At 41.0% G+C, this 15,531-nt stretch overlaps 1 protein-coding gene across 1 annotated transcript; it reads right to left on the bottom strand.

Moving 5' to 3' along the window:
* Positions 1–2,071: 2,071 nt before the first annotated feature.
* BCL10 (BCL10 immune signaling adaptor) lies at positions 2,072–15,312 on the bottom strand. Its single transcript, XM_008516959.2, has 3 exons — positions 14,710–15,312; positions 7,569–7,857; positions 2,072–5,817 (listed from the first exon to the last, which is right to left on the bottom strand). The coding sequence occupies exons 1-3, from the start codon at positions 15,190–15,192 to the stop codon at positions 5,465–5,467; spliced, it is 1,125 nt and encodes a 374-aa protein (XP_008515181.2). The 5' UTR covers positions 15,193–15,312; the 3' UTR covers positions 2,072–5,464.
* Positions 15,313–15,531: the final 219 nt, after the last annotated feature.

Genomic DNA, 15,531 nt, shown 5'->3' with positions numbered 1-15,531 from the left:
GGCAGGAAGATCATGGAAGTGTTGTGCTCTTATTGAACTCTGTCAGGAGGCATGTGATTTCCATTTGCTCTGCTACTCATGATTTTAACTTTGATTTGTTTGTTTAAGATGGTATGTGCCAGGCTTCTCTACTATAGTTTTTCCTCCTTTCTAATCGATACATATTTTAGAGGGAGGTACTTTGAGACTATGTCAATATCCTATTCTTCGTCAAACTGTTACTTGTTCATTTATTTATATAAGCATTGACTCATGGTTTCTTATTTCATCCAATGAGTGGCAATCTGTTATTATCATTAATTATTTTGATGTTGAAATTGTCCCAGATTTAGCCTGTGGGAGCCCCTTCAAGCTGGCTTCTATGCCTTTTGGACATGCTCCACCATGCTTTGAGCATTTGCCTGCTTTCTGACACAAGATATTCCAGGCTTATCTTATACGTTGCCCTGGAATTAGACATTTTGCCAAGGAATTCTGATTCCTTTTAATGGAGAATGGTACTCAGAAGCCAAGATCTGGGTGCCTAGTGTGCTCACTGATAATGAGGTATTAATGTTCCAGGTTCTCTCAGGGCACAAAGTTAACGAATGTATTTATTTCTGTATCTATTGAAAACTTTGAGTTCACACTGATACTTCTAATTTTAATCCAATACTACTGGATTCCTTTCAGTTTTCTCTCTTTCCATACTCATAACTCAATTTCCAGATTGAGAAATGTGGCTCCCATTATCCTAAATATGTTTTTATTTGATCAGTCCCCAAGTATGAAGCCAATCTTCCATCTTCGCTGCTGGCCCTTCCCTCACATGGATGCCCTGCTTACCCTACTTTGGATCTGATATCCTGCACTGGACTGCCCTTCTACAGATGCCCTCCTCACCCTGTTCCTACCTACAACCTCAGACTCTGATGTTGGACACCCCTACAGACACCTTCTTCACCAGGCTTGGGCTCTGACATCTTGCGAGTGGACACCTTACTCTGGGCCCTGACACTCTGCTGAGCCATGTCTACACCTTTCTTACTGCACTCAAGCTGACAGCCTTTGCCAGGCTACCCATCAGAATTGATACTCTCATTCCATTTGAGTCTCAACACCCTATATCCACCCCCTACCCCATGCCATCCACATCCTATTCAGCCTCCTACACTCTAATCTGGACCCCTACTACTTCTCCCAAGCCCTGCTGGTGCAGACACTTACTGCGCTTGGCCCCACATAACGAATGGCTCGTGGATTGAATTGTTAAAGAAGTGCAGCGAAGAGAATGAAAGGTACAATTAGAGGAAGGGAAAGAGAATTGAAATGTTGCAATAACCTTCTATTATCTCTCTGCTTCCATCCTGTCCCCCTCTAATCCATTCTCCATATAGCAGCCACAGTGTACTTTAAAACACACATCAGTTATCACTCCCTTGCTTAAAACCCTCCAATTGTTTCCCAATTTAGAAGAAAATCAAACTTCTTACAATGATCTGTAAGCCCTTCCACATTTGATCCTATCTGTGAAACGTCATTTCAATCCAGGCTCCCCTCTGTCATCTCTCACACTTCCATTCCAGCCACATAGGCCTGTGTGGTCCTCACTAACTAATTCCTGCCTCAGGGCCTTTGTACTCCATGTTACTTCTGCCTTAACTTTCCCCCAGAACTTCACACAGCTGGCTTCTTCCTGCTTACGATTTAGGTCTCGGCTCAAATGTCACCTGCTCTGAGAAGGCTTCCCTGATAATGCTATCAATACTTTTTCCCAAGTTACTTTGTAGCTCATACATGCCCTATTTTGTATCCATGGCAAACAGAATTATCTGGGTTTCCTTGTTTATTTTTTAACTGTCTCCACCAACTAGAATGTGAGTTCTCTGAGAACACAGACTTTGTTTTGTTTAGCACTGTATCTCCAGCACCTACAATAGGTACTCAATAATTATTGAATGAATGAGTGAAAAAATAGATAATCTCTGCTCTTTCTGTCATTTAATAAACGCTAATAAGAGAGCAAGGACTTGTGGAAAGAACATTGATCTTGGAGTCAATCAGTCCTGGATTTTAATCCTAAAGAGCTGTGTGATTTTTGAGTCTTTTACTTTATTCTGAGTTTGTTTCTCATGTGTACAAAAAGGTGACAATAAAACCTCCCTTGCAGGGTTATTAGGATTAAAAACAAGATTACACATGTGGAAACACCAAGCACGGTATTTGGCATCCAGTAAGTCTGTGGTTTCCAAACATTGTTGCATGTTGGAATCACCAGGAAATCTTAACAAACTTCAGGTGCCTACCTTCCACACCCAAACATTCTGATTTAATTGGAATGGGGTGTAGTCTGGTCTTTGCAATCTTTAAAAGCTCTCCAAGTGATTCTAAAATGGGCAGCAAAGCACGGTATTTGGCATCCAGTAAGTCTGTGGTTTCCAAACATTGTTGCATGTTGGAATCAAACTTCCGGTGCCTAGCTTCCACACCCAAAACATTCTGATTTAATTGGAATGGGGTGTAGTCTGGTCATCGCAATCTTTAAAAGCTCTCCAAGTGATTCTAAAATGGGCAGCAAAGTTTGTGAACCACTGCAATATAGGACAATTGTCCGATAATTAAATTAAATAGCATGGCAAATTCAGAGTGAGGATTTCAGGAGCAGCACTCAAGTTATCCATGTACTATCTGTGCTTAAATTCAGCTCTCCCTTCAGAAAGCCCTCATAAGATTACATTTAACAATTAACCATTGATTTGCTTCTTGGCTTGCTTTTCCCCCCCAAAGTCAACATTTGTACATCTTTATCCAGTGATACAAGATAAGGCCAGACACTGAAACTTCCCGCTCCATTTACATTGCTTAGGCAAAAGACAGCTATGAGACTTGACTTCCACCTCATACCATACACAAAAATTTCTTTGCAGGGGATCACAGAGCTAATTGTGAAACTAACGCAACTACATTTCCAGAAGAAAACATAGGAGAATATCATCATATTGGGATAGGCAAAAATTTCCTAAACAGGAGACAAAAATCACTAATCACAAAAACAAAAGATTGATAAATTGGAATTAAGGAACTGTTTATCAAAATAAACAAACCAAAAAACTCCCAAACAAAAAGATTCAAAACAAAAAAACTGAAAAAAAAAAAAAAAACCCCTAAAAAACCTGCCATTATCCTGGCCTGCCCCTAATTTGTCAGTGTTTGACTTTGCACTAAGAACAACATGCTGACCAAAGATGAATAAGCACCTCACGAAAAAGAGAGCTCACCACGAAAAGACGTGGAGGAACCCTAAATGCATATTGCTAAGTGAAAGAAGCCAGTCTGAAAAGGCTACATACTGTGTGATCCAACTCTATGACATTCTGGAAAAGATAATACTTCAGAGACAATAAAAAGATCAGTGGTTGCCAGGATTGGAAGTGGGAGGAAAGAGGGAGGGATGAATAAATGGAACACAGGGGACTTTCAGGGCAGTGAAACTACTCTGCATGATATTATAATGGTAGATACACGACATTATGCATTTCTCAAAACTTATAGAACTGTACAACACAAAGAGTAAACCCAAATGTAAACTATTAACTTCAGTTAATAATGTATCAAGACTGGGTTCATCAATGCCAACAAACATACCACTGTAATGTGAGATATTAATATGGAAAACAGGGCAAGAGGGGGCATATGAGAACTCTGTACCTTCTGCTCAAATTTTTCTGTAAACCTAAAACTGCTCTAAAAAATAAAGCCTATTGTTTTAAAAGGTAATAAAAGAAGTGAGCTCAAAGGTGTTTGTTTTTACTAACTGACAATACAGTATCTGTGAAGAGTAACTTTTTCACTGCTGCATTAATCAACTTAGTAACCAATTCTACTGTATCATGTTAGTCTATCATTACTAATTGATACATTTTTAGCAATGGCTGCTTTTCAGTGTTTAAAGGAAAAAATTGACTTTATAGGATTCAGAAAACCCAAAAGCCTACGTCTGTTAAAACTGTAATTTTATTGTCTATATAGTTAGCCAACAGTTTGAAAGAAAAGTCAGTTTTATAAACTATAAATATAGGTGCTACAGCATCTCTAAATTATGATCTTCGATTGTGAGTACATCCTATTTAAGTAAAAAAAAAACTAACCACATATCAAATTTCATCTTAATGAAATGAAAAGCCTGCTTCTGTTTTAAAAGGGATTTCTTTAAATGTAATGCCCTTATTTTCTTATGCTATGCTGGAGGTGAAACATGTTTCTCTATAACTCTTATAAAATGTTTATACTGCAAAAATCACCCAGTCTTTAAAAATTTTTAAAGCCGATATGCCAGTTATCTTTAGGATTGATAAATTTATCAGTCTATTCAGAAATACAACTAGATCTCACAACCTGAAATAATATTTTCTATTAAAAATGTGTTTTAGATATTTATTTCCTATTGAAAAATCTGAAACTTCCAAAACTTAACAGTATAATTTAAAAACTTTTATTGTTAATATTCCATCTCTGCTTTTTGCAAGTAATGGAAATATATATGAGATGGATTATTAGGAAATAGGTAGAATTATAATTTAAATGAAAATAACAAAAGCATAACATTTATAAATGCATAAAGTTAGTGAAACTTTGTTATGTAACGAAAAGACAAATCTGGCTAATGGCCTGCTTGTTCCAAATAGTTTTAAAAATAGAATCATCACATACACACCAAAAAACCCATTTTCTTCTAGTTATTTCAACTGTACAGTAGTCCTCATTAAAAGAGAACGAAAAGTACAGAAAGAGTATTTTTTTGAAACATCAAATTCTACATAATAACTAAGGTTTTTGCCAAGATTTTTCTTTAGGAATGAAAATGATAAAGCAAAGAATGTGAAAATCTTAGGAAAGTGGTATTAATTAGTAAGGTTAATAAGAAATGTCTCTTGGCAAACTGAGATCTTCAGTGGCTCAAATTCCACTAGATGTTCCTCCGCATCAGAAGGGGACTCTGGAAGTGCCTGTGAGCCTGACTGAGCGGGGAAAGATTCTTTTCAGTACACTGGCAGTTTTCCCGGGAGTGACTGGCTTTGTTACCGAATGGGAATAGCTTAATCCTGAAAACTTACTGCTGAATGGTTGGAAAGGACTAATAGATTGAAAATTACTAGCACAAATGCACTGGGAAGAAACACTATTCCCAGTCTCAGACCCTATTCTCAAATAGAGAAATGTTCCCTATTAAAATTAGTCTTAAAAAATGTGAAAACACTAAAAACCTGAAAAGTGAAAGAAAATACCAAAAAGTACATGATCAACATGACTAGCTATCTAAAAGTATGCTTTATTCTAAAAAATTCTATTTACAAGGTATGTTTACATTGCATTTTAAAAGACATATATCAAATGTTAATAAGTCATTATAGCAATTTTATAAAAAGATTCATATCCTTTCAAATATCTTCTGTCATTATTTAAAAAATGAAAAGGCAGTAAGCTGTCATTGCCGTGAAAGAGCGCGTGATCTTAAGGGAAGAAACATCTCACTCGAGTTTCCACAGGTTCCTTCTTCTAACTGCAGCTCCGGTGGCAAAGGAGGAGCCCCAGGGTCCCCAGGTCTAGGGAGCGTAGTGGAAGAGAAGGTGGGATTTTCAGTTCTGCCTACTTCTAGAACAGGCAAATTCAGAGAAGAATCAGTAGAGAAAAAGGGGGCTGTGCTGGACTCTCCTTCTGGATGGTATATGACAGTGGATGCTCTCAGTTTTTCAGAGAAATTACTCTCATCTGAATTTGATCTAGAGAGGTTGTTTGTGGCTCCATCTGGAAAAGGCTCACAGCTGTTACATTTCAGTCCTACAATAAAATTATTCAGATGTAAGTAAAAAAGTAATTTAAAAACTCGAGACCATGCCCATCTTGTAACTTTTTAAAGATTACAAACCAGTTACCACACAACCAAAATTTAAATAGTAATTTATAAATTCTGTCATAATCCATTTCAAATTTCATTTGCTTTTCCCAACAATCATGAAATATACTGTTATTTACATTTTCTAGATAAAGAGAAAGTCTCAAGTAAGCTAAACAACATGCATAATTCATATTTAATTTGCATACTTATATTCTTAACCACTGAAGGACCTGGAAAAAATTAAGTAGCACCTAAAATTCTTCATAAATTAAGAAATAGCTTTCACAGCTAATAAATATTCTTTAGCATTCTGGCACAAAAACCATTACCCAATAAAAACAACATTTAAACAGGGCATATGCTAAAATTCTATTATTTAATTAACATTCATTACTGATTCTTGGATCATAGGGTGTCAGAAGTGGAAAGGATTTTAGAGGACATCTGGGATAGCCTCTCGCTATTAGACATGAGAAAAAAGAGCACAGAACAGTTATGTCACGTCCAGCATTCCAGGACTACTTCCTGGGAAAGAGAACTAGAACCCAGGTCGCCCCTTCACAGTACATAGATAACTGTCCTACCTCAACCTAACAGTTTAGTTAAATGACAGCGGTTCTCATCAAAGAATTTTACCATAGTCAAAGGGTAAAGCCAACAATTAACCTCAGGGTGGAAAGAATAAACATATACACAATTTACTTTTCTGTTAGGCTATCTATTGGACTATCTATAGGCACAGAATCTTATGAGTTGACTAATTTTATGTAAAACCTGCAGTCTATAAAGTACATTTATATATCATTTTCCCCACTAGTTCTTCAATTCCACAATGCATTCAACATTTCTGTCCCATGCTACAGAAACTATTTTCTTAAATATGGCTCAGGGGAGGAAACTTCCAGTGTGTTCCAGTATGGACTTACAGACTGAGTTCCTTAAGGGCAGAGCCCTCAATTTACTCATTTCTGTGCCCCCAGTGCCTACAACAGCTGGAGTAGAGCTACATCGCATGCGTGTTTATCTTAAGTGCTCTGGAGAGAGAGACAGAGACACAGTGTGAGATTTAGAGGAAGTGGGGGATTTAAAAAGTAGGGGCAATATGATGCAAGATTCCAATTAGTGAGCTTGTGCTCTGGGGTGAGGGTGAAATGAGAGTAGTGAATTCGCTATTCCTTTAATCACAGTCCCCAGGCCTCTCTCTTCTTGCCAGACCGAGTGTGGTTCTAGTGTTTAAAGTTTTATACAACACGATTCGTATAAACATAAGCTAAGCACTTCAGCTTGTGATCAACTGGTGGGGAAAAACTATCAGAAGTGGACTTATTAAAACACTTTGCCTAGACACTATTCATGATGTGTGATGAGCATTTTCAGGGGCTACTTTTGAACAGATTAATCCTACATTCTGCTGACTTTAGAAACAAACCCCTGTGTATACTGGGATTTCGCTATAGTCAAGTTTTCTATAAACAGTATTATTAAATGAACATAAATACAGAATATTGAGTCATATTCCACTTTTCTAATGTAATGACATCAATATAAAATTAAAAAATGCAAATGGAGTGTAATTCTGAAGCTTAAACCTTTTGAATAAAAAAGTTTATTGTTTTGGATTTTTTGTTTTGTACTTTACTTTTAAAAGCATTGTTACACTTACATGAACTCTTGGATACCTGAGATAGCTTACCTTTCAGATGTTCCAGTTTTATATTTCTAAGTTTCAGCACTTCATCTGTAATCTTCTGTATCAGGAAGTTCTGTGTTTTTTCTCGCCGAATAGATTCAACGAGGGTATCTAGTCCTTTGGGGTTTTCTTGTAAGTAGTCTAACAGTTTTCCAGCCCTTTTTCTACTTGATGTTCGGCAAGAAATTTCTTCAGTGTCTTCTCTACTGAGTATTTTTTTTGCACGTAGATGATCAAAATGTCTCTCAGCTATGATTTTTTCACACAAGTAGACACGCAAATTTTCTAAAGCCTGAAAGACACAAAATATGCTTCAATATTATTTTTTTTAATACCTAAGGAAATCACATAGGTGACTGATTATTAGTTACGAATCTTAGCTGGTGTGAGAAAAGGTCCTGAAGTCAGGAGGATCATGCCTACTATGCATGCTAATTAAGATGAAGGGCCAAGTAGACAGAAGTAGGTCCCAGACTAGACATTCCTCAGAGATTCTGTCCTGTTCTGATCTCATCTTCACATCTATAAACCAAGACCAGGCTACTCTGAGGAGGGGCCAACCAAAGGTAGAGGGCCTGGGTCTGTGGAGATAGGGAGGTCTGCTGAGGGCCCTCGGGGGTAAGGATGAGAGCAGAGGCCATGGACATTTTAATTAACATTTACCAAGGAATCCAGGAGTGGTCAGGACCAGAGAGGGTAAATTAGTGAGAGGTCTCACAGTTTACAACTTTGTCATGTTTGTTACTAATTTTCTATCTTTCGAGAGTAAAACCATGAAAAAAAAAGAAGAAGAACCTAAACTGAAAGGGTCCATAATGTGTCTTATCTTTGGAGTCAGTTCAAGAGACTACAACCTAACTCAGTCAGTCTTGGTGGAAGGGGGATGGAAAGGTGTGGGGGGAAATAAATCTAAAGAAATAGTGATTACTGGAAGAAATTAAAGAAATGAAGAAAAGGAAATCACAGAAAACAAGCCTAGACCTGAGAACTGCTGAGGGTGCTTAATTAGCAGAATATCGATGTGGGTCCCAGTAAACAGCATTAATAATTTGACGCCTGTGACTGTATTCGAGCTCTTCCATGTACTAGATACATGATCTTGGGTAAGTAAGTTAACTTCTCAGTGCCTCAGTTTCCTCATCTGAGTGTTATGAGGAATAAATTAATACATGTTAAATACTTAGAGAAGGACCTGGTACACAGTAAGTGATCAGCAAATGTTAGTGACGATGACAGTGATGACTAATTTGACTTACATTTACAGCGATGAGCTATAGGCAATAGAAGATCTCAGAAGTTCTCTAGTAGTACATGGTGGCAGGAAAGTAGGCTAGGTGAAGGGTTCCTATGGTCCTCAGTCATTTATTTATTCACATGACAAACATTTCGCATATCTAAATACCTAATATGACAGGTGCTGACCCAGGATGTGCAAATATGAACAAGACTTGAATCCTGCATGCAAAGGGCACATGGTCTAGCTGGAGAGTACACATCACACACAAGCCAATAATTATACAACAATGTGGTGTGACTGGGGAAAAAAGATTATAGGTCAAGTACTGGGAAAGCATAGAATAAGCAACTAACTGCCTCCAGGACCTGGGGAATTTACAGAGGCTACACTTGAACTAGCGGCATGAAGGGGCACAGTGGGGAAATACGGAGAAGTATTGGAATTTCTCATTGGAAAGCAGAGTACATGTAAGAAGGCGGCGAGAAATGAAGTTGGGAAGGCAAACTGGGGTCGGATCATGGAAGAATCTTCATAACTTGCTGAGGAACATACAAGTCCCCGTAGCCAAAAGGAAGAGTCATCAAAGGGTTATAAATAAGAGGCAATAAAACTTTTGCAGAGTACTAGGGGAAGCAAAAACTGGACTCAAAGGAGACCAATTAGAAGACTGCTAGGACATCTTACATAAGATACACTGAGTGCATGAATATGAGTTGCAGGGATGGGGAGAGAGGAAACCAGCTTTAAAAGATGAACTCCTTGAAAACCTCGTCTGTTGTCATTTCTACTCCCTACACGCTGATGATTCCTAAATTTGCACACGTGATCAAGACTTTCCCCACCTAGGGGCTTGCCCGGTGGTGAGGTGGTTAAGTTCTCATGCTCCGCTTCAGCAGTTCAGCGTTTGCGGGTTTGGATCTCGGGTGAGGACCTAGCACCGCTCATCAGGCCACGCTATGGCAGCATCCCACACAAAGCAGAGGAAGACTGACAGAGATGATAGCTCAGTGACAACCTTCCTCAAGCAAAACAGGAAGATTGGCAACAGATGTTAGCTCAGGGCCAATCTTCCTCACACACACAAAAGACTTTATCCACCTAGACATTGCAAAGGTCCTTCAAATTCAAAGTGTCCAAAACCAATTTTCTTTTTTCAAAAAAATTAAAGTACAGTTGACATACAATATCATGTTAGTTTCAGGTGTACAACATAGTAATTCGACATTTATACATATTACAAAATGATCACCACAATAAGTCTAGTAACCATCTGTCATCATATAAATACACTACAATATTATTGGCTATATTCCCTATGCTGTATATTACATCCCCGTGCCTTATTTATGACTGGAAGTTTGTACCTCTTAATCCCCATCACCTATTTCACACAACTCCCCACCCTCCTCCTCTCTGGCAACCACCAGTTCTCTGTATCTCTGACTCTGTTGCTGTTTTGTTTTGTTTGTCCATTCATTTTGTTATTTAGATTCCACGTACGGATGAAATGATACAGTATTTGTCTTTATCTCACTTATTTCACTTAGGATAAAACCCTCTGATTCCGCCCATGCTACCTTCTCCTATCCTTTTCCTCTGATATTCTCAACTCATTTGGGAGTATGGCCATCTATCCAACCATGCTATAAATCTGCAACTCATCCTTGACCTTTTTTTCTGCTTTCATTCATTTGCCACATCCAATCACCTACCCACCAAGTTCTGCCTGTCTACCCCTTGTATTTATCTAATCTGCCCCTTCGCCTCAGCTCTATTATGAGCACTGCCCTAGTTCAGGTCCCTACCATACCTTGCATGGACTATAAACAACAGACACCTAGCTATACTTCTGCCTCTTCTCCTCGCCAATTTCTCCTTCACACATCCATCAGATCTTCCCATTTTTCAAGAGAAAATGGAAATCTGGTGTGTTATAAAAATTCTATTAATATTGAAATGTTGTTTGTTAATTTTTAAAAAATTTTAAAACACTATGTTCCACCCCAACTTCAAGGATAAAGTTCCTCAACCATGGCAGAATAGTAGAGAAGTTAAGAGCACGGCTCTGGACTCAGACCAACCTCAAATCTTCAAATCCTGAATCTTGAATCTCCCACATACTCCTGTGAGAACTGAGGCAAGTTATTTAAACTCTCTGAGCTTCAGGTTCCTCATTGGCAAATAATGATTAGTACTTACCTCACAGGACATGTAAGAAGACAAAATGGGACAGTACATACGAATGCTTGACAGTCCCTGATACACACGCGGTGCTCAGTAAATAGCTATTTGATAATGGCAGACAGGGTGCTTCACAATATGGGTCCTGCCTGCCTCTTCTGCTTGATCTCTCACCACTTCTATATGTTCTGGAACTTTATGTTCTACTTAAAACTGCTGTTTGTCACTACATTTCTTTATATTACCTTTGTATTGGTTTCTTTTCTCCTAGCACATGTCCCTATTCATCCTTTAAAACTTAGGACAGTGGTTATCTCCTTCAGGTAGATAAACCTAAACTCCCCAAAATGAGTTAGGGACCCCTCTCCTCTGTCTGTGTAGCACCTTGTGCATACATTTCACTTTTTTATATACCAGGACTCAATTTCTATCTCCCAACTCATTCCCAGACATTTCCATTCTGTCCCCCTACTCTTCTCAAAGTTGCCAGTGATCCCCTTATTGCCAAATCTGATACTTTTCAGTCTTCATCTTACTTCTCAGCAGCATGAACACAAGTGACCACTCTCTCCATGAAATATTCTTTTCTTGTCTTCTCTTAATGCCAACCACACTCTCCTGGCTTTCTTCCCATCTCTGTGGCTATAACTTCCCACTTTTAAAAACTCTTCTACAGTCTCCCTCTTCTCTTCTAGCTCTCAACTTCCTAGGTGAACTCATTCAATCCCACACTTACATTTCCAGCTCAGATTTCTCTTCTGACCTTCAGACTTGTGGGTCTGATTTGGCATTTCCACGTACTAATCTGACTTCACTCTCTTCCTCAGCTCCCACACTCAATCCATCACCAAGTTCTATCATTTCTATTTCAAAAGCGCATCCGGAGTTCTGCTGTTCCAACCATCTCCACTGCCCTCACCCTGATCCACATCACCTGCATCTCTCAATTATATAAATTCCAAGAGTCTCCTCACTGGTTTCCCTCTTCTCACTTTTGCTCTCCTTAGTCCACAGAAGAGGTAGAGGGATCTTTATAAAATATAACATAATTCTTCAATAGGTCCCTACTACACTTGGGGAAAAAACCAAGCACTTTACTACCATCTATAAGACCCTTCATGATCTGGCTCTAGCCCACCTTCCTAACCTCACCTCAGGGCACCCTCTGCCTTCTTCCAAATTCCCCAATTCACCGAGGCTTTGCCTGTTTTAGGTCCTTTGCAAACTCTATTCTGCCTAGAACGCTCTTCTCCCAGTTATGTCATATCCTTCAGGAACCAGTGGATTACTTTTTTTTTTTTTTTGAGGAAGTTTAGCCCTGAGCTAACATCTGCGGCCCATCCTCCTCTTTTTGCTGAGGAAGACTGGCCCCGAGCTAACATCCATGCCCATCTTCCTCTACTCTATATGTGGGAAACCTGCCACAGCATGGCTTGACAAGCAGTGCGTAGGTCCACACCCAGGATCCGAACTGACAAACCCCGGGCTGCCAAAGCAGAATGGGCAAACTTAACTGCTTCACCACCGGGCCGGCCCCTAGAACCGGTTTAAATGTAACCTTCCCTGACCATCCTATCTCAAGTAGATTTCCCCTGTTAGTGTCTCAACAGCTGTTTGTCTCCTTCATAGTACTCACCATAATTTGCAATTATACATTTGTTTTCAACCCTAACGACCTATATGTTTGAAGTAGGCAAGAACCAGGTATGTTTTGTTCAAGTCTGTATACCTCACACTTAGCGGAGTGTCAAGTAGATAGTGTTTTAGATGAATGTAAAATTGCACTTATTTTGTGATTGGCAATTTTCATTTTACACATGTCTCCTCCTGCCCCCTCCCCAAGAAATCAGGCTCTTTTCAAAGTAGGATTGTGTCTTAGTTTTTACTTTTCGAACTGTTAGAATCAACTACAGTATCAGCCTCACAACAGCATCTAATTCATATTTATGAAACTGAACTGAATTCAACCAAAAAGATGAGGCAAACAACTAGATGGGGCCAGTGAGGAGGAGTACAGCGAAGAAGCAGGAGTTTCCAGGCCGCGTGGTGGTACACGGCGAGAGCTTCGGGGGAGGAGGATAAAAAGTTCAATTTCAAACAAGGTGAGGGATCTGAAGGAGATAAAAGTGGATTTCCAGTAGATATTTGGAAATAAGGGCCTCGACTTGAGAGAGAAGGAAGTCCAAATATGTGGATAATAAATTTAAAAACTCCTAAGGTCATAAATCACCCATGATTCCCCAGGGCTATGAATTTCTTATATAGCTGTATAAATTCAAGTCATGGAGATGGATACTATCAATGAACTGATAGAAAAAAATAAAGGCCTGGAGGCCACTGTTCACATCTGTGTTTGTGTACAAACGTGAACAGTGTAACCTCGCACTGCCTGTTTTCTCAGCCGTAAAATGGCAATGACAATTATCTGCCTTAGAGGTTGCTGTAAAGATTAAACGGGAACAATGTAAATGGTGTGACACACCATCTGGAACACAGCAAGCCTAGCTCTTGAAGTTCATGGCTTTACTGGCACAAATCTTGAATAAGACAATGCTCATTTACTCTATGGTAGTTATCAATGTCCCAGTTTTATCTCAACTAGAATGTAAAGCAGAGGCCTGATGGTCTTTTTCTGTATCTTTCCAGGCCCAAGAACGGTTACTTTCCATATAGTAAGTGGTCCATAAATATCTGCTGAATGAGGAAATAAAGGCACAAGTCCCAGTCATATCTAGTTTCCTTCTGCTAATGAGTCATACCAACTGTAAAGATGAGTACAGTGTAATAAACCTTACAGGGGAGGGAAAAGGAAGGGATCTGAAGCAGATGAACATTACATTTAAAAAGCAGCTGTCCTGTCCAGTTCACAAAGATGATTTTGTACAAGCAGAGCAGTGTTAAGCCAGAACACACTTCATGTGGAGTTCCTGCTTTGAATTTCAATTAATATGAAGCATTTTAGTGGTACTCATATAGGCCTCATATGGCAAAACAAGTAACTAAAAGCAAAGGAAAAAGAGAAACAAGTCATACTTCAAGAAAGCCAATCTTTAAGAATAAACACTAAGATCTGTGCAGTTCTGCAGAAGAGCATTAATTTAGCTGCTGAATATTTTCAACGTTTACTTCTAAATTAATTCTCGGCTACATGTATTTATCCCCTCCCTCAATTTAAATATGTGGGCGTTTGCTTACTAGGGGAATTCCAGGTTGTGCTTTCAGCTGTTGAGCTTCCCCCAACCCCCTTTGCAAAAGTTTCACACATCTGCTCCACTGCTTGGGATCCTCTGTCTGGTCCGGCTTTTGCTCCAGGTTGAGCCAGCAGCCAAGGCAATCTGACTCAAGGACGCACTTGAGCCGTCGATCCCTAACAACGCAGCCCAAAGTGCAGCGGGGACAATCACCAGGGCACGGGCGAGGAGTGGGCAAGGAGCTGGCGGCGGAGAAACGCTCCACCGAGCAAGGTTTCAGAAACCCAAGCCCTGCATGGAGCGATTTAAAACGTCGATTAACAGGTCACCCGGGGATCACTTCCACCGAGGTCCCTCGAACTCAGGGCTCGCCGCGGCGCTGCGGTGCCTGGACCTTCCGCTCCTCCGACCCGCAGGCTCCTGCTCGGACTCGGACTCGGACTCCGGGTTTCCGCTTTCCTGGCCCGCTGGGCTGCAGCCCGACCCCGCCCGCCCCCGGCCCACCGCGGCGCCCAGGCTGTGCTGTGCTACTCACGTCCTTCTTCACTTCAGTCAGGTCCTCCTCGGTGAGGGACGGCGCAGTGGGCTCCATGGCGGAGGCGGGAGATGGCGCTTCTTCCGGGTCTGGGAGCTCGGGCTGCGCCGCCCCGCCTAGGCTGGGGGCTTCGGCCTCCGGATGAGCGGGGAGAAGGGGAGGTGGACAGGGCCGGGAGGAAGAGGGCTGCCCCTTCGAAAACAGAAGGGCTCCGGGGTCAAACCGTGGCGCTTCCGGCTCTGCCTCCGGGGCCGACGGCGCCGCAGACCTACGCGTCCCGACGCAGAGCTCGGAGTCCCACTGCCTCCTTCTCCTAGAGGCCCAGGCGCAGGCACCGCCCCTTGGTGGGGCGGGGCCATCCGCAGAGCCCGCCCCGTCTCTGCGGCAGCCAATCGGGGCCAGCCCGAGAGCCAATCCTGTCCCCGCCCTGTGGCCGGAATCTTTCAGTAGTGGCTTCGCCCACAGCCTCCAGGTCGTTTGCATGTGGCCTCCGGTTGGCCTCCCCGAAAGGAATCGTTTCCGTGGGTGGGACAGGTCGCTGCTCCGCGGGCGGGCGCTCCCCGCCTTCGCAGACTGCTGGCTGATGGAGTCTGGTCGCGGCTTGTCTGTACCTTTGGGTTCCTCCCCTTTTCTCAGACCCTGCCCTACAACTTCCTGTTGCTGTGTTTGCCCGCACAAGTCTTTAAATTATTTGGTCACACACCGACGGTCGCGCTTACGCGCTAACTCATACACACACATACGCCCAGACACACACACAGATAGCCTAACTACAATATTAAAGAAATTTTGCAAGATAAAAACCACCTACGATCCCACCAC

Source organism: Equus przewalskii, chromosome 24 (genome assembly GCF_037783145.1).
Source record: "Equus przewalskii isolate Varuska chromosome 24, EquPr2, whole genome shotgun sequence".
Classification (NCBI taxonomy): Eukaryota; Metazoa; Chordata; class Mammalia; order Perissodactyla; family Equidae; genus Equus; species Equus przewalskii.
The sequence above is the reverse complement of the archived record's forward strand: the minus strand, read 5'-3'. Positions and strand labels throughout refer to the sequence as shown.

What these genes read in the sequence shown, in the direction of transcription:
- BCL10 (XM_008516959.2), bottom strand. Translation starts at nt 15,192, where the DNA reads ATGCAAACGACCTGGAGGCTGTGGGCGAAGCCACTACTGAAAGATTCC. An exon ending in TGACTGAAGTGAAGAAGGAC is followed by an intron (nt 7,858 to 14,709) that starts GTGAGTAGCACA and finishes TGTGTCTTTCAG; the next exon opens with GCTTTAGAAAATTTGCGTGT. An exon ending in AAAACTGGAACATCTGAAAG is followed by an intron (nt 5,818 to 7,568) that starts GTAAGCTATCTC and finishes ATTTTATTGTAG; the next exon opens with GACTGAAATGTAACAGCTGT.